At 42.3% G+C, this 27,543-nt stretch overlaps 1 protein-coding gene across 1 annotated transcript; it reads left to right on the forward strand.

Annotated features, from left to right (window-relative positions):
- Positions 1-102: 102 nt before the first annotated feature.
- On the forward strand, positions 103-18,995 carry Prps1 (phosphoribosyl pyrophosphate synthetase 1). The gene is made up of 7 exons (XM_005076689.3): positions 103-377; positions 9,233-9,416; positions 11,502-11,600; positions 12,604-12,728; positions 14,507-14,680; positions 16,236-16,395; positions 18,021-18,995. Exons 1-7 carry the CDS (start codon positions 256-258, stop codon positions 18,111-18,113), a joined length of 957 nt encoding a protein of 318 aa, XP_005076746.1. The 5' UTR covers positions 103-255; the 3' UTR covers positions 18,114-18,995.
- Positions 18,996-27,543: the final 8,548 nt, after the last annotated feature.

A 27,543-nucleotide genomic window follows, 5' to 3' on the forward strand; every position in this document is an offset into this window, starting at 1 on the left:
ATTGGGCGGCAACGTTACCGGAAGACTCCGCCCCTCACTCCGGCTCAGCAAATTCGGAACGCTGGGTGGGGAACTTCCTTTGTGATCCCGCCCCCTCGGTGCTTGGTAATTTAGAGCCGCGCGCTGGGCGGGAATGTAAGATGGCGGAGTAGCAACGCGGTGCTGTAGGTGTACCGGCTACCGGCTGACTTCGGGTCCAGTCTCCGCAGCGGCGCTGACCACTGAGCGAAGGGCGCGTTTGAGGAGTTGCCCAAGATGCCTAACATCAAAATCTTCAGCGGCAGCTCCCACCAGGACTTATCCCAGAAAATTGCTGACCGCCTGGGCCTGGAACTAGGCAAGGTGGTGACTAAGAAATTCAGTAATCAGGAGACCTGGTAAGAACGAATGTGGCATCCCGAATGCCCCTCACCTGCCCAGGCGGCGGCACCTTGGGGAGATGGGGCGGCCGCGGGAGTTCCGAGGCGCGGAGGGAGGGCAGAAAGGGGCAGTAGAGGTTAGCTTGCCCCGCGGGCTGTTCCGTTATTTTACCTCACGGGTGGGTCGCGTTTATCCTCGCCGCGCGCGGTTAGGTGGAGCCAAGATGGAAGGGGCAGGCGTAGATGCTACGTTTGAAGATTGGGGATGGAGGACCTAAAGAAAGGGGGTAATTGCCTCCCCGGAACGCCTGGAGGGGTATCGACGCTTGGCTTCAGCCATGGGGACACGTGGCTCGTCGCTTCACTGTGGAGCCTCTAGGCTGGGTTCGGTTCGCTTTAGGCGCGTTGACTGGAGTACATCAGAAAACCTATCACGCGTTCTGAGCCCCCTCGTGGTCTTTCTCCTAGAGTCGAAAAGCTTTTTGATTCGAAATGGTAGCGTTCTGGTTTGGTCTTAAGGGAAGCATGTTCTGAGTGCGCGAAAATTTTACCACTTCCCTTAGATTGGCAAGCGTCGGATTTTCCCATTTTTGCAATCTGTCGAGGAATCGGAACCACCTTTATGTTAAACCGAGGTGATGGGAAAAAGTGCTTTAGCTCAGTCTCCTAGATCTTAAGCATCTTAGCTTGAGTCATCCCGAGAGTCTTAGGGAAAGCTAAGTTGTGGAATTGGAATTTTTGACCTTTCCCATTGGTGCTACTGCCATCCCCTCCCCCCAAATAACAGCATCTTCTCAGTGTTACGTGCGTGGGGATTTAGGGAACGAATTACACGCGATTGTTAATAACTGAAGACAAAATAATGCAGAGGAAAAAGAGCTAGCTCAAACAGTGAATTAAAATTTGAGGTTTTTTAATGGCTTACCTTAAAATTCCTCATCCAGCACTGATGTGGTGTCACACCTGTAATCACACCACTAAGCAGAAGCATTAGGATAGCCAGCCCCAAGCTTGAGGCAAGCCTTGTCTACATAGTTAATTCTAGACTGGTCGGGACCACATAGTGAGAGCCTTTCTCAAATATTAGTTACTAACACTATGCTCTCTAGCCCTAATTTCATCGTCCACGTGCATTACTGGACTTGTGAGAGATTACCTACTTCCCTCGGTGCCCTTTCCAATTGTTTACAGAAACTTCTAGATCTCATGCACTGTATTTTGTAGTTTTCCCATAGTAGATAGAGCACAGGCCATAATCCCATTTTCATTGGCTTATTTTGATTTTGTTTTTAGGTTGCATTTTTGTGTGTGTGATTTTTTTTTTTTTCTGAGACAGGGTATTGCTTTGGAGCCTGTCTTGGAACTAGCTCTTATAGACCGACCTGGCTGCTCTGGAACTCAGATCCGCCTGCCTCTGCCTCCCTAGTGCTGGGATTAAAGATGTGACCCACCAACGCCAGGCCAGCCTACAGTCCTTTTTTCTTTTGTTTTTTGTTTGTTTGTTTGTTTGTTTTGCTTTGTTTTTCGAGACAGGGTTTCTCTGTATTGTTTTGGAGGCTGTCCTGGAACTGGCTCTGTAGACCAGGCTGGCCTCACACTCAGAGAGATCCACCTGCCTCTGCCTCCCAAGTGCTGGATTAAAGGCGATCACCACCAACGCACAGCTTGCTTTTGCATATATTTCTTTTGTCATGCCTTTCCATGTTTTTATTTTTATTTTTTTTCAAGACAGGGTTTCTCTGTGGCTTTGGAGGCTGTCCTGGAACTAGCTCTTGTAGACCAGGCTGGTCTCAAACTCAGAGATCCGTCTGCCTCTGCTCCTGAGTGCTGGGATTAAAGGAGTGTGCCACCAACGCACGGCCAGCCTACAGTTTTACAGTCATCTGTTAGGATTTTTTTTAACTAATGATCAATTAAATTACATAAGATTTATTTTGTGACTTTTTCTCTAAATGTTTTTGTATTTCTACTTGAAATTGATTTCCAAATATAACTATATTTTTTAGACCTAGTTCATCTGTAATGGATGACTTCTTCCTGGCTTAGTGTGCTGTTAATTGTGATGAAAATGATACTGCAAACACAGCGTCTGTAGCCAGGCAATACCTTAGTCAAAAGAGGAGTGCAAGCTACTTCTTACTCCTGGGCCTCAGTAAAGAAAAGGAAACAGCCCTGGACTGAGAATGATACTTAGGCTAGGGGGTAAGGATGCTTTTCATTAAGAGGTTTTCTTTGACCCCTTTGGTTATTGAATTTTTTCCCTGTTTTCAGAAAAAAAAACAAGCAAGAAGGCTGTTTTGTTATGTTAATCCTCTGCATAATATAACACACCAGATCCTGAGGTTATATTTGGGGTGGTGGTTGTGGGAGAAGAGAGCAACATTATTTCTACTGACTGTTTTTTGATTAAGCCCAACTTAGATACTATGGCTTTTTACCTTTATTTATGTGTAAGGGTGTTTTGCCTGCCTGTATGTATGTCATACATGCCTGGTGCCTGCTGAAGTCAGAAGAGCGTGGTTAGATCCCTTGGGACTGGATCACAGATTGTTGTGAGCCACCATGTGGGATCTGGGAATCCTCTGCTAGAGTAGCCTGTCTATGCTCTTAACCACTGAGCTGACTCTCCAGCCCTAAATATAAGTTTTAGCTTTAAGTTTGACTTTGAAAAAATGGCTAAAATGTTGGTTGTTAAGCAATATTATTTTTAAAAGTGGAGCTGATAGGTTGTGGTTTTTCAAGACAGTGTTTCTCTGTGGCTTTGGAGGCTGTCCTGGAACTAACTCTTATAGACCAGGCTGGTCTGGAAGTCACAGATCCACCTGCCTCTGCCTCCCTAGTGCTGGAGTTAAAGTGTGTGCCACCAACACTAGGCTGTTGTTCTTTTTGGGGGAGGTGGGCTGGAGCACGCCTGGCTGGCTTAGATCTTGCTGTGTAGAACGTGCTGGCCTTGGAACTCAGATGCTCTGCCTCCTCTGGTCTAATCAACAAGCCTGTACCACCATGCCTGACCTCAGGATGTTTTTGTTTTGGGTTTTGGTTTTTCAAGACAAGGTTGCTCTGTAGACCAGGCTGGCCTCAAATTCAGAGATCTGTCTGCCTCTCCCTCCTAGTCCTAGGACTAAAAGTGTGTGCCACAACAAAGGGCTGAGAGTATTTTTTTAAAGATTTTATTTATAGCTGGGCCTTGGTGGCACACGCCTTTAATCCCAGCACTCGGGATGAAGAGGCAGGTGGATCTCTGTGAGTTTGAGGCCAGCCTGGTCTCTAGAGCAAGTTCCAGGGCAGCCTCCAAAACAATACAGAGAAACCTGTCTCGAAAAACCAAAAAAAAAAAAAGAAAAATATTTTATTTATGTAAATGTTTGTGTATGGGTAGGGGCTTGTTTCACATATTGCGGATCCCCTTGAGCTGGAGTTATGGTAGTTACCTCCTGATTTGTGCACTGGCTCTTCTTTTTTTGTTTGTTTGTTTGTTTTTGTTTTTTTAAGACAGGGGTTCTCTGTATTGTTTTGGAGGCTGTCCTGGAACTGGCTCTGTAGACCAGGCTGGTCTTGAACTCACAGAGATCCCCCTGCCTCTGCCTCCCAAGTGCTGGGATTAAAGGAGTGCGCCACCAATGCCCGGCAGCACTGGTTCTTCTAGGAGAACAGAACAGCACTTTTTTTTTTTTTTAGACTGGGTCTCACTTTGTAGCTCTGACTGTCCTGAAACTCACTATGTAGACCATACTGGCCTCCCAATTCACAGATCCTCCTGCATCTACCTGTGCACTCAGTTAAAGGCGCTTAACTTTGAACCATCTCTAGTCCTGGAACACATTTTAAGGACTAACCTCTAATGATGCTATTGTACTTGTCATGCTTTTAGATGTTTAGACTGGCAATAATTATTCTTTGAGAATTTTTGCCCTTTTCCTTTTTGTTGGCATGTATTTTATACAAAATGATGGGCTTTGTCTTGACAAAAATGTTTTCTCTGCAGGGCAGTGATAGCGCACACCAGAGGCAGAGGCAGGTGGGTCTCTGTGAGTTCTCTGACAGACAAGCCTATACAGAGAAACCCTGTCTTGAAAAACCAAAAACTGTTTTCTCTACTGGAAAAAGTCTAGACAATGAGGTTTCATAATTAATGATTGACCTGCTTTAAAGAAAGGATGTGAAGCCAGGCCATAGTGGTGTACACCTTAACACTCCAGAGACAAAGGCAAGTAGGTAGCTCTGAGTCAGAAGCCAGCCTGATCTACAGAAGTAGTTCCAGGCCAGCCTGGGCTACACAGAGAAACCCTGTTTCTCCTCAGCATCCTCCCACCCTAGTAAAGAACTTTAAGTATATTCTGTAGTTACAAAAGCAAGGAGTCTTATAGAACAAAGGACTATAGTAATTTTGCCCAGGACTTGGCAAAAAAGTAATTGGTAAAGTTTAGATTTACAAATGACAGACTCTGGAGATCCTCCATGGAGGTCCTCATTCTCCCTGGGGATCGGAGTGGAGATTGGGTGCAGGACTGGGGGACCTGAGGGGAGTAGGGAGAGGGAGCTGGGGTTGACATGTGAAGCAAACTTGTTTCTAATTTAAATTTTAAAAAGGAAGAGAAGAAAAGTTTAGATTTACTCTATGTGTATCCCTTGGCTTCTGACAGCTAGGTGCAGGGATAGAGGCATAAGTAACATGTTTTTATTTTCGCACAGCTCTTTAGAGACTTTATATACAAACTCCTGAAGGGTTTTTAGATGGGCCCTTTACACAATGAGAAAGAATAGGGTGCAAAATGTAGTTTTGTGGGGTTTTTTTTTTTTGGCTTGTGTTTGAAGCTTTGTATGTGGTGATAAGAAGTCACCCTGGTCTAAATGCTTTGAAGAATCCTTTAAGCCTATCGGGCTGTCTAGGGTCAGTTGTGAAATTGTTTGTTCTCTAACTCCTAATCAAACATCCTGACAATAGTAAGTGAATGTGTGGAACACGTGCTATTCAGTGTCCTTTACTGAGACTACTTCCATAGATAGACCTCTGATACCACGTATAGAGGACAAAGCTGACCTTATTGGAAATCAGTGCACCCAACTTCTTCTGTCCCCCAAGAGAATGAAGATCTGGATCAAAGAGGTGGAATGTGCAAGTATAGACAGGGTTAGCCATTTTTGAAGTTGCTCAATTATTGGAAATACTTGGTCTAGAATGCGTGAGCCACAGAACAGAAGCACTTTGTCAGGGAATCTAATCTCAAGGAAAGTGAGAGTAAAGAGCACACCCTTAGTCCTAGGACTCTGGAGGCTAAAGCAGGGTGACCTCAGGGTTCAAGGTCAACCTGATTGATTTGTTTTCAGACAAAGTCTCATGTAATCTAAACTGACCTCAAACTTGCTAAAGGATGACTTTCCTTGTTTGTTTGGTTTTCGAGACTAGCTTTGGAAGCTGTCCTGGCACTCTGTAGAGCAGGCTGAAGATCCGCCTGCCTCTGCCTCCCAAGTGCTGGGATTAAAGGCATGCACTACCACTGCCAGGGTCTAGAATGCAATGCAAATAAGATCCATTGAGGATAAGTAATTGATAGTTTAATGTTCCTTTTTTTTTCCCTTGGAGACAGGGAGGTGTGTTTTTTTTTTTGTTTTTTTGTTTTTTTTTTTTTGTGGTTTTTCAAGACAGGATTTCTCTGGCTTTGGAGGCTGTCCTGGAACTCACTCTGTAGACCAGGCTGGTCTTAACTCACAGAGATCTGCCTGCCTCTGCCTCCAGAGAGTGCTGGGATTAAAGGTGTGCGCCACCACCACCCAGCAGGAGAAAATATTTTGAGGTGAACTGTTCTTCTATTTTTGAGATACGGTATGTAACTTTGGCTTACATTAGAAGTGTAAGTGTATACTATACCATGAACAATACAATGCCTGGGGGCATTAAGTTCCTGGAAAAGGCCTGCCTGCAGAAACCACCCTGACCTCGACCTTGTCCAAAGACTAACCACCTCTTCTGCCACGCCCAGATCAGTTTCTGGGGTCAGAGCAGAACCAGCCAGGGTAGAGGAGAGAGCAGAAGCTTCTCTGGTGGGAGCCTTTCTTAGGAAGTTTTCTTGAACCTTTTTGGAGCCTGCTTAAAGTTTTCTTTACATCGTTGAACGAGTCTCTGTGTTGTCAATCCCCAACACCCTCCGCACGTTCTCGGACGCAGGCCGCGCAGCAGACGCGACAATTGGTGAGCAATTTTCAGGCTAACCCTCATAGCTTCTCAGAAAATAAACAATTAAAGTAGGTTCTTTTGACTGATCACAGAAGAGTCTTTTTGTTTGTTTGCTTGTTTTTCCTCGACAGGGTTTCTCTGTATTGTTTTGGAGGCTGTCCTGGAACTTGATGGCCTCTGTCTCCAGAGTGCTGAAATTAAAGGCGTGTGCCACCAACTGTCCGGCGAGTCTTCATTTTTTTATACTTCTGTTACCTCAGCTTTAATTGAGAGATGTAGTAATGGTTTACTTGAGTATACACAGGTATAATGGAGCACAATTATATTCTTTTCTTTGCTGTTTATTTGGTTAGTTTTGAGACAGGATCACAAACTGTGGTCCAGACTAGCCAGGAGCTCGCTGTCTATCCTAAGCTGCCCTCAGCATACTATGTCTTGATTATAGGTGTGTGCCATCAAAACTGAATTTTTAACTAGGCCCTTTGGAGGTGGTGGCAGGAGGTCATTCTCAGCTCCATAATAAATTGCAGGCCACTGAATTACATGAGTCCTTCCTTGTCTTAAAAATAAAGTCAAAATAAATTTGAATTTTGAGAGCAGAGAGTATAGTTCAGTGGTAGATCACTTGTCTAACATGTACAAAATAAGGAGTTTTATTCCCAGTGTCACAAAAATGTATTTTGACTTAATTGTAGATTTATGGGCAGTTGTAAAAAATGAGATTAGTATGCAGTATGTTCTTACTCAGTGTTTTGTAACTTTCTGACTATAGTTTTTTTTTTTCTTTCTGCAAACGGGGTTCTTATAAAGCTATGGTATAATGTAACGATCAATATATTGACACAGATAACCATCAAGATTACCAAAAACACCCTTATTAATTACCAGAAGGGTCTTTTCTATTTGCTCTGTGATGATCACATCCACTTTTCTCCTGTCTTTCAGTGGTTTTCTTTTAATATTGCCTTTATCTGGTTTGAGTATCTGAGTAATACTGGCCTCAATAAAATTGAGCTGGAACTTGCTTCCTTATCCATTTCTGGAAAAAAAAACTGTGAAATTAACATCAATTCTCTTTAAATGCTGACAGAATTCTCAGATTACGCTGGGTGTTTTCTTAACCTAATTTTTTTTTAATTTTTCATACAATGTATTTTGATCATGTTTCCCCCTCACCGAAGTCCTCCCAGATCCTCCCCATGTCCCCACCTACAAAGCTGTTTTTGTTCATCTTAGAGGTTTTTTCAGTGGTATTGATTTTTCTCTCTTATATACATCTTTAAATTTTTTATTATTTTTCATACCCTGTCTTTAAAATCACCATAACCCTTCCTTGGTTTCCTTAGTCCTGGAATTACAGATGTGCACCACCAATACTAGCCCTGTTTTGTGGGGTGTTTTTTGTTTGTTTTTCAAGACAGGGTTTCTCTGGCTTTGTAGGCTGTTCTGGAACTAGCTCTTGTAGACCAAGCTCGCCTTGAACTTACAAAGATAGGCCTGCCTCTGCCTCCTGAGTGCTGGGATTAAAGGCGTGCGCTGCCACCACCTGAGCCAATTTTGTAATTTTTAATTAAAAATATTGTGTGTGTGTGTGGTCAGAGGACAACTTTGTGAAGTTGGTTTTTCTTATTCCCCTTTTACATGGATTCCAGGAATTGAACTTGGGTCGTGAGAGTCACACACAAGTACTTACTGAACTGTTCCCCCTCCCCCCTCCATTTTTTATTGGTAGAAAACCAAGGATCAGAAAATACAGCCTGCTCAATAATGTAATTTACTTTTGGATTTTTGTAAATGTTTTTTTTATTTTTACAAAGATTTGTGTTTGTGAGAGTGTTTGCCTGTATGTATATTTGCATACTACATGCATGTAGTTCCTACATAGACCAGATGGAGTCAGATGCCCTCCTGGAGCTGGAGTTACAGCTGATTGCAAGCCGCCTAACACGTGGGCTAGGAACTGAACTCAGGTCCTCTGCAAGAGTGACAAGAGTTCTTATCCACTGAACCCTCTCTTCAGCCTCAATAGTTTTTTATTTTGTGTGATGTGTGTTTTTGTGGGAATATGTACATATTAGTGTAGGTGGCCCCTGGCATTACAGGTGGTTGTGAGCCTCTGAATTAATGTCCTGGAAGAGCAATTCATGCTCCTAAAGACTTAACTCATCCCTCCAGACCACTCTGGGAGTTTTTATATTAAACAGGACTTTCTACTTGGTCAGTAGTTAGCCCAGAATGAAGTCAGGGCCTGCATCTGTTTCATTCACCATTACATATTCCTAGTAATTTAGTTTAGCAAGAGTATTTAATATTTGAGTGAACTGTCACTGTGGTAGGGGAGGCATTGTCTTCTCTATATAGCATTGGTACAGAACATAGGTGATTCATTCCTTGGGGTATTGTGACTACAGTAGTCACCATGGGTAACAGATTTGATACCATATGAAACTATGGTACAGTTGCTTCTTTTTCATGCTGTGTCTCATTTATAAATTCAATGTTTTTGTGTAGTGAACTGGGATGAGCTGGGCAATAGGCTGCTCCTGTTATACCAGTTTCTTTAGGTGCTCTCTCAAAGTCTCAAGTGATCGATACCCACATGGAACTATATCCCATGTCTAGCATATGAATACTGATGCTGTGACTATCTGGTACTTAGGAAAATACTGTTTGTGTTTATTCTCTTTTTCTCTTTTAGTGTGGAAATTGGAGAAAGTGTACGTGGGGAAGATGTCTACATTGTTCAGAGTGGGTGTGGTGAGATAAATGACAATCTGATGGAGCTTCTGATCATGATTAATGCTTGCAAGATTGCTTCAGCCAGCCGAGTTACTGCAGTCATCCCATGTTTCCCTTATGCCCGCCAGGATAAGAAGGATAAGGTGGGAATAATGGTTTTGGTTTTTTGTATAGTGAGTGTTGGTGATCTGACCTAGAGCTTAAAGCTGGGCTAGTGTTCTACCACTGAGTTATGCTTTCAGCTCAAAATCTTTTTAATGTAGCAGGCAAGGAACATTGCCCAAACTATCAGTTATACCAGAGTATTTAAAAAACAATGTTTCTTTTTTGTCTGTTTCGTTTTTGTTTGGTTTTTCCAGACAGGGCTTCTCTGTATTGTTTTGGAGGCTGTCCTGGAACTCACTATGTAGACCAGGCTGACCTCGAACTCTGCCTCTGCCTCCCGAGTGCTGGAGTTAAAGGCATGCGCCACCAACACCCGGCTAAGTCATTTTAACTTTCATTTAGCTAACAAATATTTTTAATTGTGATGTTAAGACTAATCAATAGCCAGACAGTGTTGGCAAACACCTTTAATCCTAACACTCCCCGGAGGTAGGAGCAGATAGAGGACAGCTGGGGCTACACAGAGAAACCCTGTCTCAAAAAAAAAAAAAAGAACCTCCCCCTCACCCCCCCCCAAAAAAAGACAAAACTATATATACACCCATGCATTTTTTTGCCTTTTATTTTTAGGCAGTCTCACTAACTTTCCTAGGCTGGCCTTGAACTCGTTGTGTAGTCCAGCCAAGTCTTGCAATCCTCCCGCCTTAGCTTCCAGAGTAACTGTGAATCCAAGCACATACCATTGGGCATAGAAAAATGCTTTTAAAACTGTAAGTCTATGAATCATCTAGCCAGATTGTGTGGTACCTGCCTGTGGTTGGTCACAGATCTTTGGGAGACTGAGTGAAGCTAGAAAATCATTTCAGCTCAGGATTTTGAGGGCAGCCTGAGCAGCATAGCAGGAACACACTTATATACCTCAGAAAACATTAGCAAAGTGCAGTAGAGCCTCTGGTAGTATCACAAGATCTTGATCCCAGTTGTGACTTAATAAAACTTGAAGTTGATTACATGAATATTTGCTCTCCTGCATTTCATATGTCTGGTTTATTAGACGATGAGGTATATACATATGCTTTTTTTAAAGTATTTTGTAATTAATTCCCAGTTTGTACAAAAGACACCTAAGAGGAATTCTAAATGCTTTTTATTATGCCCAGGTATGTTGAGGTTGTTATAAAATTGACCTCTCTCTGGGCAGTGGTGGCACATGCCTTTAATCCCAATACTCAGCAGAGGCAGACAGGCGGGGTCTGAGTTCAAGACCAGCCTAGTCTACAAGAGCTAGATCTAGGACAGCCTCCAAGGCCACAGAGAAGCCTTGTCTCGAGAAACAAAAACAAAAAATAACAATTTTAAACATAGTGTAAGGACTGAGCTTGATTTGAGTGACCATAGTAATAGACTGAAAATGTATGCATAAGAAAACAGCTGGAAGCCAGGTGTTGGTTGGTGGCGCACGCCTTTAATCCCAGCACTCGGGAGGCAGAGGCAGGTGGATCTCTTAGTTCTGAGGCCAGCCTGGTCTACATATCAAGTTCCAGGACAGCCTCCAAAGCCAGAGAAACCCTGTCTCGAAAAACCAAAATGGAAGGAAGGAAGGAAGGAAGGAAGGAAGGAAGGAAGGAAGGAAGGAAGGAAGGAAGGAAGGAAGGAAGGAAACGAAACAGCTGGAGCTTTTGATCCCAGGAGGCATAGTCAGATCACTGGGAGGCCAGCTTGTTCTACCTAGAGAGTTCAAGGACATCCAGAGCTATATAGAGAGGCTGTCTTTAAAAAACATAAAGCCTGATGGTGGTAGTGTGTGCCTTTAATCTCTAGTGAGACAAAGGTGAGTAGATCTCTGTGGTCAAGACTAGTATGTTCTACAGAGCAAGTTCCAGGACAGCCAGGGCCACACAGAAAAACTCTCAAAAAAGGAGGGGAAAATATTCTCACTTATTTGAAACAATAGTATACTATTTACTGTTTGTATTCGATTATAATCTACTCAGAGATCAATGGCCACATCTCATGAATTCCTTGGTGATACCATGTCTTAGAAATATAAGGTACTTGGTAAATGTTTCTCAAGCAAATGAATTGTTTTCATCTTGGCATTTTTTCTTTCCTCCCTCCTTCAGAGCCGGGCTCCCATTTCGGCTAAGCTTGTTGCAAATATGCTATCTGTAGCAGGAGCGGATCATATTATCACCATGGATCTACATGCATCTCAAATTCAGGTACCAGTGGAAGGAAGCTGAATACTGAGAGTGAGAAAGGTGGGAGGAGAGCCAGACATGATGGTGCACATCTGCATTCTGGGGGCTGAAAGCTGGAGCAAGAGCAGTGAGACAGTTTGGTATTATGGGAAGGACATGGGCTTTAGGGTTTAGGATTAGAACTAGCCTGGATACTTCTACTTAAACATACTAGCCAATTAATGTCATAACCTTGGACATGTTACTCATGAGGATAATATGTGTTCATTATTATGGTTTTAAAATATTAAGTCTGTGACATACTTGACTGATGACTGGTATATTGATAACATTGGTAGCTATTATCAAGATTATTCCCCTTCAATAATAAGTCTTAACTTTATAGAACTACAGACATTAAAGATTTTTAACACAAACCCAGGGCAAGAGAAATCAATTGCCACATTTATTTTCTACTATCTAAAGAAGCTTTCAGCCACGAATGGTGGTACATACCTATAATCTCAGCACCTGGAAGGCCCAGGCAGGGAGATTGAATTCCAAGCCAGCCTGTGCTGTAGAGTAAACCCTCACTCGGGAGGCAGAGGCAGGCGGATCTCTGTGAGTTCGAGGCCAGGCTGGACCGGCAGCCTCCAAAACAGAGAAACCCTGTCTTCTGGCAATGCAATGAGTTGCACAGGACAGAGGAGTGTACTCATCCTATAAAAAAGAAACATTTGAGAAATACAACTAGTTTATATAAACTAGAATTAAAACACATATTCCCTGATTTCTAGTTATTCTGTATAATCATCCCCTATAAATAGTTATCTAGCTGCTTCGCCAGTTTGGCCAGTGGCCAGCAATAACTTTCTGTAGTCAGGTCTCCCATGCGAGTCCCAGGGAGCAAACTCCTCAGGTTATCTGACTTGACAGCAAATAAATACCATAGAGGAGACTTCTGAATTCACTTTCTTTGTGTTAGCCTTTCATAAATGGAAGAGAAGAGAAATAAAACCAAGCTTGACCCAGCTTCTTTTTCCAGGGCTTTTTTGACATCCCAGTGGACAATTTATATGCGGAGCCAGCTGTCTTAAAGTGGATAAAGGAAAATATATCTGAGTGGAGAAACTGTACTATTGTCTCACCTGATGCTGGTGGAGCCAAGAGGTATGGTTGTAGTTATTATTGTTATTGTTCTTAAAAAATAATGTACTACTTTCAGATAGTAATATCCCAAAGTGACATTCTGCCATCAAAGTGCCACTTTTCAACCTCCGATTGGATGTGCCAGGGGCTAATATGTAGCTTTGATATAATTTTCATTCTATAATGACTGGCTTGAGTCATTTGGAATGCAGGGTACACAGACAAGACCCTAAGTAGTCACTGCATTGTTGGCTTGACTGTTATATTAGTAACTTGGTACTGCAGAGTTAACAACACTGCTGTAACTTTATCAGGAAGGGTAGGAAATTTCATTTGCAGTAAATTTATTCTTAAACCCTATATTAATGGATAATTAAGCTCTATATTATATACCTCTTATAAAGCTGTTGGTTGGACCGTTCAATCCTTTGGGTTAAAATTACTAAGCAAAATGGGAAATAAAGTATGGTTTTTGGGGGCTTTTTTGTTGTTGTTGTTGTTGTTTGTTTTAATTTAAAGCCAAGACCTTATTTTTATTTTAACCAAACTTATGCCAGGGATTAGCAGTTACAGTACTTTATAGCCCAAATGGTGCAGACTAAGAGCCTCTAATTTTCTTAGTGGATTGCTTACAAAAATATGGCACATATTCTTGTGGAAATAGAATGAAGAGCTATAAGACTCAGATGAGTACAAAGGACTAAGAACTTCTCAAGTGATACAAATCATGAAGACTTCAAACCTTTCTCAACCATCTCTTTAATTTCAGAAACTTCAGTGGATAGATAAGCTGAGAACTTGGATTGTTTATTCAGCCAGATGTATCTCTTGATGAACTCCATTTAATTGCTAGTCCTCTGTGACATCTAGTGACAGTATAAAACCATCACTTAACTTTTTGTTTGTTTGGTTTGTCGAGACAGGGTTTCTCTGTATTGCCTTGGAGGTTGTCCTGGAACTTGCTCTGTAGACTCGCAGAGATGGCCTGTCTCTGCTTCCCGAGTGTTGTGATTAAAGGCGTGTACTACAAACACCCAGCTTCATCTTCTTAAGCATTATCTTCACATCTTTCTTGGGGGCTTAAATAATTTGAAATAATCAAGCAGGTTTTTTTTAAGTTTGGTATAAGAATACTACTTCCTGCAAATGACTTTGTTTATAATTCTTTTTCATTCTAATTACCTTATAGTGATGGAGTATTTTCCAAGTGAGTAGTGCTCACTTCTATCTTGGCAGGGTTGGGTAGTAGGTAAGGATTCCGGTATGATTGTAATTTGCACAGTAGCTCCCCTCCCAATGGTGTATGGGTTACTTTTCCAACCCTTTTCTGCTTTGATGGGGACTGAATGTGTTGGCCAGTTAGCATGAACAGTGTGGAACTAGCTAAAAAGATCTCTCCTTCTGCCTTCAATCTGTTAAACTAATGTACCTTAGTATATACTGCTTCTCAGGATTAGTGAAGGTTATGTCTACCCCATCCCCAGAATGAATAAGTTTGAGTAATTGGTATGACAGAGGCCTTATTCTATAAAAGCCAGTTTGTAATGTTTGTTTTTCAGATGTCTGTCATTAATAGTTTTCTTCAAGCTCTGGGATCTGTTGTAGTTTTAAGGAGTATTCTCTCCTAGGGGGAAAATGCATTATTTTACATAAGTGGATAAGAGACGGAACCCAAGGCCTCATGCATGCCAGACAAAGCTGTCTACCACTGAACTATGCTCTCAGCCTTGGAAGCCACTTTTGCCTTGGAAACCATGTGCATATCTTTAACTCAACTTTGAACCTCTCCTATTTTACAGAGTGACTTCCATTGCAGACCGATTGAATGTGGATTTTGCCTTGATTCACAAGGAGCGGAAGAAGGCCAACGAAGTGGATCGCATGGTGTTAGTTGGAGATGTGAAGGATCGGGTGGCCATACTTGTGGATGACATGGCTGACACTTGTGGTACAATCTGTCATGCTGCTGACAAGTGAGTACAGGGTGTTGGGACTAGTACTTAGAAGTAAAAAGCTAACTACTGCTTTGCTGATTTGCTTTTGAAACAAAACTGAAGGGATAATTAGCTTTGAGATATTCTGATCATGTTTGCTCTTAATACATATAGATGAATAAATATTCCTCATTTCAAGTTCTTAGTTTTTATATTAAGTCAAAAGTCAAGTCATTCACATATACTTTACCTTCCAAAGCCCTTGTTTATTAACATGATTGTAAAGAGAAGCTTTTTTTCTTTGAGAGGAGCCTTCCCGCCAGCCTGGTTGTAGAGCCGCATCAGTCCCAATTAAACACACAGGAGGCTATATTAATTATGAAGCTGTTGGCCTTGCTTGTTTCTTACTGGCTAGCTTTGACTTAAGTAATTACCCCATAATTGTTAATCTAAGTATGTCTCTTACCGGAGAAATTTCCGGGCCTCCTACCCCATGGCGTTACATCTCGAACTCTCCTGTGTTTCTCCTACCCAGAGTCCTTCTGGACTCCTAGTCCCTCCTATCTAGATTCCCTATTGGCCAGACAGTGCTTTATTGACAAATGCACAGGACTTCCCCAACACATGATAGACTAGGTTGTTTCCCTCATGATTACATAGCTGACTGGGAGCTTCAGTGAGACACTATTTGGATCACACACACTTTGCTTGATCCAAATTCTATATCTGGTTTTTGCTGAATATATAGTATGTGCCATTATAAAGTTTAAAAATCCAAGCATAATCAAAACAATTTCTAGATAGTAAAATTTGCCCTTTTAACTATCCAATTAAGTGACATTAATTATATTTACAATATTACACATTGTTGACTTTTTGATGAGTTAGAAATCCATAGATATCCTTTACATATATTTATTCATTTGGCAAGCATGTGGAACATCAGAACAACTTTTGGAATGGTTCTCTCCTGAGGGCCCAGGGATCAAGTCAGGTGAGCAGCGAGCACAATCAAATTCAAGTTTTCCCGGTTATGCTTATTTTCAGGCTTGTGGTACCATATCTTTATCATATAGTTTTCCAGACCACAGTGAAGGACATTTGTCTTTTTACCAGCAGAAAGGAGAAGGACCACAGGTTATCCCTGGAAATTTTATAGGTTCTGTCAAGATAAGGCTTAGTGCATACTTTACTTCTTGATGTGGCCAGTACTTTGCCCCTCTAAAATTAATGTGTGGATTTCTAGCAGATTACCCTTGGGAACATTTAGTCTTAAATAATATCTTGAGAAAGAACCCTCATGCTATAATTAGTGACTTTATTGAAGAAAATGCTTGCTACACTATCTTTACATGTGTACTAGAAAGTCATGTGAACACACAAAATGGTAGATACTATCAACCAAGCCAAAAAGAAGTTTCAAAATGAAACCCACCTTGTCTATACTGGACCTTGGAGTTGCCAGACTCCAGAACTGTGAAGCATAAGTTTGTGCTGAAACTGCCTGAGTCTCTGTTTGACAGACTAATACTTTCTTCTTCCTAATTTAGTTTCTGTAGATGCATGTCAGATTCATCAGCTTTTTTTCTTCTAGACTTCTCTCAGCTGGAGCTACCAGAGTTTATGCTATCTTGACTCATGGAATCTTTTCTGGCCCAGCCATTTCTCGCATCAACAACGCATGCTTTGAAGCAGTAGTAGTCACCAATACCATACCTCAGGAGGATAAGATGAAACATTGCTCCAAAATACAGGTGAAATGAGATTAATCCAAAACAAAACTTTCCTTCAGTGTTTTACAGGTAGTAACATGTTAAGTCAGATAGGTAAATGCTGAAGCTTAACTTGTTTGAGTCTATCTGGTTGTTTTGCTCTAGGATGGAACCCAAAGTCTTCCTCCTATAGGGAAGCAGTCTATCACTGGGTTTCTGAAGCTATCCTTTGTTCCTTTTTCTTTTGCCATTGAGAACAAACTGCGGAGCCCTACCTTTGTACTTTTTAACATGTGCTCTCATTAAGTTCCCCAGGCAGGCCTTGAATTTGAAATCATTCTGCTTCAGTCCCCAAAGTAGCTAAGGGCCTGGCTTCCTTCTTTTGTTTTTTGTGGTTTTTTTGTTGTTGTTGTTTTGTTTTGTTTTGTTTTGTTTTTGTTTTTTCCTGTGTTTTATTGTTACTATTGGGGGGTTGTCTGTTTTTGAAACATGGTCCCATGTAGCCTTGGCTGACCTATAATCTTGTATGTAGATTAGGCTGGCCTTGAATTCAAAAATGTACCTGCCTCTGCCTCCTGAGTGCTGGAAATAAGGGTATTCCTGACTGCATCCAGCTTTGTGTCCTTTTTTACACTTTTATTAATATTTTTTAAGTTATTTGCGTGAGTTTCAGAGGCTTAAAGATGGCGTTGAATCCCCTGGAACTGGAGCTAAAGGTGGTTTTGCGCTTCCCTCTGAGTGCTGGGAGCTGACTTTAGGTCCTTTGCAAGAGCAGTGAGCACTCTGACCATCTCACCACCTCTTTGTGAATGTTTTGTTTTGTTTTTCAAGACAGGGTTTCTCTGTATCTTTGGCTGGCCTGGTAGACCAGGCTGGCCTTGAACTCACATAGATCTGTCTGCCTTTGCCTGCCAAATGCTGAGACTAGAGGCGTGCACTGCCACTGCCCAGCATGCTTTGTTTTTGGGGTTTTTTTTTGTTGTTGTTGTTGTTTTTGCTTTTGTTTTTGAAACAGCGCACACTGGACTAGGGTAGCCTAAGACTCATTGCAATCCTCTTGCCCCGGTCTCCCAAGTGCTGCAATTATAGGTGTATTCATTTATGTTTAGTGTATTGTTTTTAGATTTTTGTTTGTTTTTTTTTTTTTTGAAAGTGTTTCTCAGTGAAGCCCTGGCTGTCTTAGAGCTCCCTCTGTAGACCAGGCTGGCCTCAAACTCACAGAGATCTCCTCCAGAATGCTGGAATTAAAGCCAATGCCTGGCTAATTTTTATTTGTGTGTTTATGCATGTGTGTGTGCGCACGAAGGTTACTGCAAAACAGGGCATCAGACTCCCTGGATTCTAGAGTTAGAGGAGGTTGTAAGCAACATCACATGTATTGATAAATGAACTCTAGTCTTCTAGAGCAGTAAATGCTCTTTACTACTGAGCCATCTCTTCAGCTGCTATCCACATACTTGACCTGTATAGCATCAATGTTTTGATGATCTTGTATTTGTCCTATATTAGCATCTTAACTCTAAGTAATTATAGTAAAAAAAAAAGATGACCTGAGTGCTAGATCCTTAGTAAGGGTGCTTTCCAGGCTGCTCATCTAGGCTACAGATAGACTAGTGGACTAGCAAACTGTCCTGTCTACTAACCTGGTGCATTTCTTGCATTTCTAGGTGATTGACATCTCCATGATCCTTGCAGAAGCAATCAGGAGAACCCACAATGGAGAGTCTGTCTCCTACCTGTTCAGCCATGTTCCTCTATAATAGATTAACTTCTGAAGCATTTTGCAAATGAAACCAACCCCGCCCCTCTTTTTTCTTGGTATTTGAGTTCATCAGAAGACACAGCTTGCTCTGGTGTAGCTTTTTACATCCCACATTAGATACATTAGAATTTAGCCTAAATTTGAAAAAGATATTGCGATTAACTGCTAGGATGTCCTACTTGCATTGCTTCATCCTGGCTTTCTTGTTTATTTTGTGAGCTCTTGCAGCTTTAACTAGAGCTCGGCTGCTGAAAGATGTATAAGACTATTGAGAGTATCCCACAAGGTCTTTAGGCTGTGATTGACAAAGCTCACACTCCATTGCATGTGACTGCTTTGGGGTTTTCTTCATTCTGAATAACTAGCAACAGAGCAAGTCCATATGTGATACATTTCAGGTTTGTGCTACACTATAGCAAGAACCCTGAGCATCCTTAAACATAATTCCAGTAGTTGAGCACCCTGTTATGCAGGTGCAGGTAGCTCAATGCAGTAATTTTTGGGAGGAAGAAGCCTGATCCATCTGTTTAACTCTGTAGCTTGAATTCTCTACACCTGTTCCTATCCATTTGGCCTTTTCCTGGCCAAATACCTTGGACTCAGTGATCATTGTACCATAATCTTCTGTAAGACAGACTGCTTCTTGATGTGTAACTGCTAACATTCACATTAGATAACTTGCTGTAGCGCAATCTTCCTTAGCCTACTGCCACTGTGGTAGTAGGTTTTAGGTGGTGTCATAGTGCCTTTTGATTATTTTAAGTATTTAATTTTCCATCTTCCTTGGATCCATTTGGCCTCTCAGTTAAACAGATTTGTGCTAACAATTTGGTGTTATAGTCTCTTGTGGAAAAAAACTTAATAAAATGTCTGTATGCGATTTTGGGCTTGTGTCGTATCTACTGATTTCTCTGCTAAAAGTTTGTCTTAGGTGTCTTGCTGTCTTTTATATTTTTCCAAACCATTTTAGCCACCTTTTTTTTTTAAAGAAAAAAGCAAAGCAGCAATGGAAAGACTTTACTGAGAATTAGAAGCAATCTAATTCTGTGTAGTATACCTGAATTATAGGATGTGATGCCTTCTGGGTTCCTGCCACTTTACCGGGACCCAAATTCCTATTGCTTTTGAACCAATTTTGCCTAACTTGATTCCTCTCCTACACCAGTGTTTGCCATTTAATTTCAACCCTTCTAAATAAAACTTGGGGTTGTGAGCATGTAGAACTTAAACATGAAACATAACATAAACATTCCAAGATTTTTTTAATGGGTTTCTTTGTGCATGACTGTATAAGGATGCAGATGCATGTTTTCTTTGAGACCTACTGTGATTTTAGAGCTTGGTGTAGAATGCGCCTTTGTTCTTTTTCAAGACAGGGTTTCTCTGTAGCTCCACTGATAAAATTGCCAACATCACTATTGTGCATTGGGGTCATTAATTGAAGGGACAGCAGATGTGATAACTAAAACTAACTAATAGGCTGTTAGTATATACAATATGACTATATATATAGTACAGCTATGAAGGACAAAAGGATGGTTATTCCCCAAGCAGGATTGTGCAAATATCATTAGATGCCATGCGACACAATTTAAAGTGTAAGTATTGTTTTATTTCTGGGTTTTGACATTAGACCTAGACTGTGGGACTATGCAAGCTAAAAGCTAGCTTGAGACTGTAAGGTTCAGGAAAAAGCATCACTCTTCAGCTTTGAACTATGTCTAGAGCCTGTGACATTAAGAAAAGGGCCTGGCTGGGTGACAGTGGCACACGCCTTTAATCCCAGCACTTGGGAGACAGAGGCAGGTGAATCTCTGAGTTCGAGGCCAGCCAGGTCTACAGAATGAGTGCCAGGACAGGCTCCAATACAGAGAAACCCTGTCTCGAAAAACCAAAAAACACACACACACACACACACACACACACAGGGAAAGGGCCTGTAACAGGCACCTACCGTGAAAGGACCCCTAACACCTTGGACATTGGTTTGTTATGTTTTGCTTTTGATTTTTGAAATAGGCCCTCACCTAGCTGGCCTCTAACAGGTCTTCCTGCCTCTACCTCATGAACGCTGGGATTAGAGTTTACTACTCATGCCCAACTGTAGGGTGGGTTTTCATCTCTGATTACATTTCTTTAGTGTATGTGCATGTGGGGATGAGAGAACAACTTGAGGAATTGTCCTTGAACAACGTGGATCTCAGGAGGTGAACTCAAGTCAGGCTCTGCAGCACATGCCTATATCCACTAACTCAGGGCACCAGCCCCAACTGTCATTTGCAGGGGTGGAGGACCTGTGTCATACCATGTTTGAGGGAAGATCTCACTATGTAGCCCTGGATGCCTGAAACAGGCTAGTTGTAAACTTAGAGATCTGCCTCTTGAGTGCTGGGATTAAACGTGTTCTACCATATCCAGCTCCCAAGAGTGAATATTTTAGTCCATTTTTTGTTTTTATGGGAGGAGGTTTTTCTTTGAGACAGGGTTTCTCTGTGAAACATTCCTAGCTGTCCTGGAACTGACTCTGTAGACCAGGCTGGCCTCAAAATCAGAGATTTGCCCATCTCTGCCTCCCAAGTAATGGGATTAAAGGTATCCGCCACCACCACCTGGATATATGGATAGACACACATTTCAAAGTTTTCCACTGTTAAACAATTTTTACTTTTTTGTTTTGACTTTTGAAGCAGAAACTCAGTCCTCTCTCTGACCCCAACATGCTGTGATTACAGTCATGTACCACCATGCCTGCTTTAATTTTTTTCTTTTTAAAAGTTACTTTTAAAACCAGCCATGGTAGCCCATGCCTTTAATCCAAGCTCTGAGGAGGGAGATACAGGCAGATCTCCATGACTAGCCTGATCTACATAGCAAGTTCTAGGGCATCCATCCAATTATACATTAGTGAGATCCTATGTCAAGAATAAAATGTTATTTTAAAAAATGAAGCTGTAGCCGGGCGGTGGTGGTGCACGCCTTTAATCCCAGCACTCAGGAGGCAGAGGCAGGTGGATCTCTGTGAGTTTGAGGCCAGCTTGGTCTACAGAGCGAGTTCCAGGACAGCCTCCAAAGCAATACGGAGAAACCCTGTCTCGAAAAACCAAAAACAAACAAACAAAAAAAGTGAAGCCGTAGGGCTGACAAGAGAGCTCACCAGATAATGGGGCCTGCTCCCAAGCTGTCTTGTGCCCGTAAATTGTCCTCTTACTGCCGCATATGGGAGGAGAGGATGGAGGGCAAACTGGTTGGGATACAATATGAGAGACAAAGAGGAAAAAACCTAAGTGTGATACAGTATTATTGTCAATGGTCCTAACATTTACCACATCTTTAGACTTGTTCATCACAAACACTACTTTGTCAGTTTTAGTTTTTGGTTTGCTTTGGTTTATTGTGTTGTTTCTTTAATAGTCTCACTGTGTACCAGAGTTTGGCCTGAATTTCAGGACCTTGCCTTTACTTCCCTAGTGTTTGAATTATAGCCTCAAGTCACCAAATCAGGCAAGTGTTCTTTTTTCTTTTTTCTTTTTTTGAGACAAGGTTTCTCTGTAACATCCCGGGCTGTCCTGGAACTCACTCTGTAGACCAGGCTGGCCCCAAACTCCCAGAGATCTGCCTGCCTCTACCTCTGCCTCCCAGGTGCCAGGATTAAAGGCATGCACCACTGCCACCTGCTTTTAAGAATTATTTTAAGGCTGGGCGTTGGTGGCACAGGCCTTTAATAAGTGAGACCAGACAGTAGTTTTCTGTATGTATCTTTGTCTACTTAGTATAATGTCCTCTGGGTTCAGCCATGCTCTAGCAAATGGCAGGGCCTCCTGGTTTTGCTGTAACCGAATAGTACCCCTTTATGTGTTTACACCACATTCACTATCCATTTGTCTGCCGTAGGTACCTAGCTCCTTTCCATCTCGAGTATTGTGAATAAGAAGCTTCTTTTTTACAAGCAGCATTATTATTGTTTCATTTTGAGGGGTGTTTGTTTTGAGATAGGGTCACAGGGAACATAGGCTGGCCTAAAACTTACTGTGTAGCGAGGATGGCTTTAATCTCTTGATTCTCCCATACTTCACAGGTCATAGCTATGCACCGCCACACCTGGCTCAAGCATTTTCTTTTCTGGCCATTTCTCCCGCACCATACCTGCCTTCCTTCTGCCATGCTCTCTGTCATGATGACAGTGGACTGAGATTCTGAGACTGAGCCAGCCTACCAATGCTTTCTTTTCTTTTATAGGGATTCCTTCCTGGCAGCATCTCTTCAGAGCAATAGAACAGTGACCAAGACACTTCCCCCATGCACCATGTACTTGCCGTGACTTCACCCACATCTTACCGTTTGAGTCAGGGTTCGAGTGTAAGCAGAGGTTTTCCATCTCCTGCACGCAAGCTGCCAAGAGTCATGGTACTCAACCTCAGTCACACTCCTTCAGGATCTAGAGAGAAGTCCTCTGAGGATACTCTGGGTGAGGACTCCTATCCCCATCCACGCAGGGGAGCTGCCCTACACTTAATGCCTCTTCCTTTCCTGGCTGGCTGCTGATGTCCCTGAATGAGGATATGTCCCTAATCTGAGTAATCAAGTTCTTTCCTGCAACCACTCACAAGGCCTGTTACTGTTACCCAGCTGCCACTAGGGGGAGCAAAACAGGCTCTAGTGAAGGAAGAGAGCTTGGAGTAGCCATGGCCGGAGGCTCTTAGCAGTGGGATGTGAGAGCCTAAGCACCTGTGTCAGCTTTCCAGGGCCCCAGTAGCCATGGTAACAACACAGTGCTCAGTTCACATTGTGTGGGCAGACAAGTGAGTGCGCATCCACCATGTGACTAGCTCAATGTATTGCCATAAATAGGCTCTGTGCTGACTGATAAGAAAGCACATGAGTGTGACCCTGAGGTGCCTTAGTCTCCAGAGGCTTCTACTTTTTTAAGTAATATTATTAATTTTGTTTGTTTGTTTTTCGAGACAAGGTTTCTCTGTATTGTTTTAAAGGTGGTCCTGGAACTTGTTCTGTAGACCAGGCTGGCCTCGAACCACCTGCCTCTGCCTCCGAGTGCTGGGATTAAAGGCCTGCATCACCACCACCCGGCTTAATTTTTTTTTGAGAATATTATACAATGTATTTTAATCACATTCACCCCTCCCCAAATCCATTCTCACTTCATTACCTACCCATCTTTGAGTTTTCTTTTTCTAGAGAGGGGTGGTTGAGACAGTGTCTCTCTACATAGTTCTGGCTATCCTAGAACTCACAAGTAGACCAGCCTGGCCTCGAACTCAGAGATCCTCTTGTGTCTGCCTGGCTTAATTGTATTTCTTTTTTAAGACTAGAGTTAGCAGTATTTTATTTGCAAGTAATTCAAGTCCAATATCAAACAATACTTGGCATTGTCAAGCTACTCCTGTATGGGCCTGTCCTGGAGAGTGCGACATACCAAGGGTCGCACCATTAGTGAAAACTGACCCTTCCCACTGCCCACCGTCAAAGTGTAACAGCCCCTCCGCCGGTAGCAGGATTCCATGCCCATTGCTCCCCACGTGATGCTGGGGTTCTGTCAGGCCTGCCTGAGTTTGTGCTGTCACAGTCACTGTGAGTTCATTCGTGCAACTGCCTGCTTCCTTGAAGTTACCCCCCACAACTGTGTCCGGAATCTTTCTGCCCCCTTTTCTGTGAGTTTCACAGGCTTTGGGGAGAGGTATGATGTGTGCCCTATTTAAGGCTGAGTAGTCTATACAAAAGTCTCGATGTTTGTATGCTGACCAGTTGTGGATCTCTGTTCAGTCACTGCTGCAAGAAGCTTCTCTACTGACCATTGAGAAATGCACTTATGCCAAGATTCTACCCACTGGGCAAGATGGTAGATACAGTGACTTAACAGCAAGCTGCTTAAACTTTCCACTGGTGGCCCAAGAAATATTTTAGGTGACTCCAGGTATACAGGTTAGTAACAAGTATATAACTGAAAACTTTACTGAGAATAAGTCAAGTTTTATCTCAAAATTTCTTTGATCTGCATATGATTTTATTATGAAAGAATATTAAATACTAATGAGGTGGGTTGCTTGTTTATTTTCAATGAATTAAATTTTGCTGAATATTTGATACTACAGAATGTAGGGTATCTTTAAGGTTTAGATTTTATATTATTCCCACTGAGAATGCCACTATAGGTAAGTCCCTTTAATCCCAGGACTCAGAGAAAGGTAGATATGTCTCTTGAGCCCAAAACCACCTTGGGTTACTGGAGAGTCAATCAGAACTCGTGCCTTTAATCCCAGGCAGGACTCATGAGAGGAACACGGTCTCAGAGCTGCCCTTCATTGTCCAGCCACATTGATGACAGGAAAGCATCCAGTCTCAGAATTCTCCAGCCACCTTGAGAGCAGAGGCAGGATCACCTTTCAGTCTCAGGTAGAGTAAGAGCTAGTGGCTGGCTGCTTTGCTTTTCTGATCTTCAGCTTGAAGTTTGAACCCCAATATCTCTCTCTTGAGTCTTTTATTTTTCATGTTACAAAGAACACTAGCTGGTCTTCCAGAGGTCCTAAATTCAATTCCCAGCAACCACATGGTGGCTCACAACCATCTGTAATGAGACCTGGTGCTTTCTTCTGACAGAACACTGTATACATAATAAATAAATCTTTAATAAATAAAAATTAAAGCGACTCTTGGTGCCCAGTTAGCATAAAACTGGCAAACACATGGGTCTAGGGCTTTGAACTCAGATCACCAGGCATGTGTAGCAAATGCTTTTACCTGCTGGGCCATCTTGTTGGCTGTTGTGTGACACTATTCTTGTAAAGACATGAAAAAAAAACTTATCTAAGATATAGCAATGACAAGTTAAATATACGCCAAAATCCAACTTGGTCAATCAATGAGTATTGGGGTTACCTACAACAATATGAATCAGGAGTTACAGGAGCAGAAACGGCTAGAAGATGACAGCATCACAAAAGCCCACACCAGCATGGATCATGACATCTAGAACTCTGGAGCACACCGCACAGCCTGTGAGCAGCTCAAGGGGTTGGCCAGTGTCTTTTAGGCAGTATGGCTAGTCTGAGAGCAGCTCCCAGCAATCTTTACTGCTTATTAATGCTTGGGAAGGGAAGGGCCTAGTGTATCCAGTCAGCTTCCAGACTTTCTGATGCCTCTGAGTGTCTGATTTCCTGAGCTTAAGGATCTTCCTTGCAGGGTAGAAGGTTTTATGGCCAAGGAAAAACTGTGGTGTGGTGTGGTTTGGTTTGGGTCAAGTTTTCACCCTGTAGCCCAGGCTGGTTTTGAACTCTCAAGCCTCCTGCCTCATTTTGAGTGTTGGCATTGTAAGTATGCACCATCATGCTCAGTGTAGAAGCCATTTTTCTAGAATAATTTCTAACCCCCTAAATATTTTCAATCTGATTGAAAGTGAGGGTGCAAACCCTGTAGCTAGCCATAGCATGGTGCTGTAAGTCTGAAATCCTAGCACTTGGGAAACAGGCAAGAGGATTGTGACTTAGAGTCTAGTAATAAAACTATAAGAAACAAGGACAAGAGAAAAGACAGCAAACCTGTATGCTGGGACAACCTCAACTACAGCTGTATCTTTTAGTCCAGATAGCATCTGCAGATCCACATGAAGGTGAGCTACTGAACGAGGCCGGCCGTAAGTATCCACAGTGACTATCATTTTTGTTTTTACCTTTTCCACCTGTGTGCTTATTTTATTTTCATTTCTATATTTCTTTTACTTTATGCATTTGGGTATCTTGCTTGCATATATGTCTGTGCATCACAAGCATGCCTGATGCTCTCAGAGGCTAGAAGAGGGCATCAGATCCCCTGGAAGTAGAGTTACATATGTTCATGAGCCACCATTTGGGTTCTGGAAATCATACCCAGGTCTGCTGAAAAATCAGCCAGTACGCTTAACCACTTAGCCCTCCATCACTCACACCCTGTTTGGGCCTTTTTAAAGAAAGGATCTCTTGTAAGCCAGGCTGCCCTCAAACACGCTATGTACCTGGAAATGGATTTGAACTCATTTTCCTGCCTCTATCTCCCAAATGTACGAGTGTATATGTCTGGCTTCAAAAGGAACTGTCTGGAAAGGACAGGGAAATTGTGGAACTAAGGGGATCTGGGGCACAGATACACACACACACACACACACACACACACACACACACACACACACACACGCACGCACGCGCACACGCGCGCGCTCACACACACACATATATATATAGAGAGAGAGAGAACTTGAGGTTATGAGATATTTAATTTAAAAAGAGAAACAAGCCAATAAAGATGGGGATGGGATGGGGAAAAGATGGAGGACAGGAGAGGGAACTGGGATTGATGTGTAAAATAAGATTGTTTTTAATTTAAATTAAAAAACTAAAAACAATGAAGCTGGGCGGTGGTGGTGTATGCCTTTAATCCCAGCACTCGGAAGGCAGAGGCAGGCGGATCTCTGTAAGTTCAAGACCAGCCTGGACTACCAAGGGAGTTCCAGGACAGCCTCCAAAGCCACAGAGAAACCCTGTCTCGAAAAAACCAAAAAAAAAAAAAAAAACAGTTTGACAGACTCAAAAGCCACATTTAGAAGGTGCCACCTACTGTAACCAAATGGGGACGAACAGGGCCTATTGCAAAAGGGAGGCATTCTTTTTATGGCTGACATAATCGTCATAGGTAGTTATCAGATGCGAAGTGACATACAGTGTGATGGTCAGATCAGGGTAATTTCATGTATCTACCACCTCAGAGCTTTAGCATTTCTTTGTGCTGAGAACATTTAAAATCCTCTATTGGCTTTTTAAAAATGCAGAACGGCTTCAGCTGAATCACTACTTCAGAACGATAGAGGTTATTCCTTGTTAACCACCCTTTTTCCTCCTTCCCTGTCTCAGACTCTCATAACCACTGATTCGATCTCCTGTTCATCGTTTTTGTTTGATCTTTATTTTTCAAAACAGCATTTCTCCATGTAGCCCTGATTGCCCTAGAACTTGCTTTGTAGACCAGGCTGGCCTCGAACTCACAGAGATCCACCTGCTTCTTCTACCTCCCGGGTGCTGGGGTTAAAAGTGTGTATGCCACCACCCAGCATCCTCCTGTTCATCTCCATGCAGGGATTAAGTTCCTGCTTGTTTTATTTCTTTGTTTTTCTGATACAGTTTCTTGTCATGTAACCCAGGCTGACCAAGACTTTACAGTGTATGCAGGCTTGCCTCAAATTGACAATCCTCCTGTGCCAGCTTCCAAAGCAGCTTGCAATAACAGGCAGCAGCATGCCTTCTGGTTCTCTATTCTTTAAGATGAGAATTTTTTTAACTTACACAGAAAATAGGACATTTGCCTTTCTGTACCTGACTTATTTCAAGTAACACAATGTCAGTTCCATCTATTGCTGGAAATGACAGGATTTCATTATTGTTTGTGTC

This window comes from Mesocricetus auratus, unplaced genomic scaffold (genome assembly GCF_017639785.1).
Source record: "Mesocricetus auratus isolate SY011 unplaced genomic scaffold, BCM_Maur_2.0 Super-Scaffold_100003, whole genome shotgun sequence".
Classification (NCBI taxonomy): Eukaryota; Metazoa; Chordata; class Mammalia; order Rodentia; family Cricetidae; genus Mesocricetus; species Mesocricetus auratus.

Coding starts and splice junctions, on each gene's coding strand:
- Prps1 (XM_005076689.3), top strand. CDS start 256: ATGCCTAACATCAAAATCTTCAGCGGCAGCTCCCACCAGGACTTATCC. Junction 14,681..16,235: donor ATCTGTCATGCTGCTGACAA/GTGAGTACAGGG, acceptor TTTTTCTTCTAG/ACTTCTCTCAGCTGGAGCTA. Junction 16,396..18,020: donor AACATTGCTCCAAAATACAG/GTGAAATGAGAT, acceptor TTGCATTTCTAG/GTGATTGACATCTCCATGAT.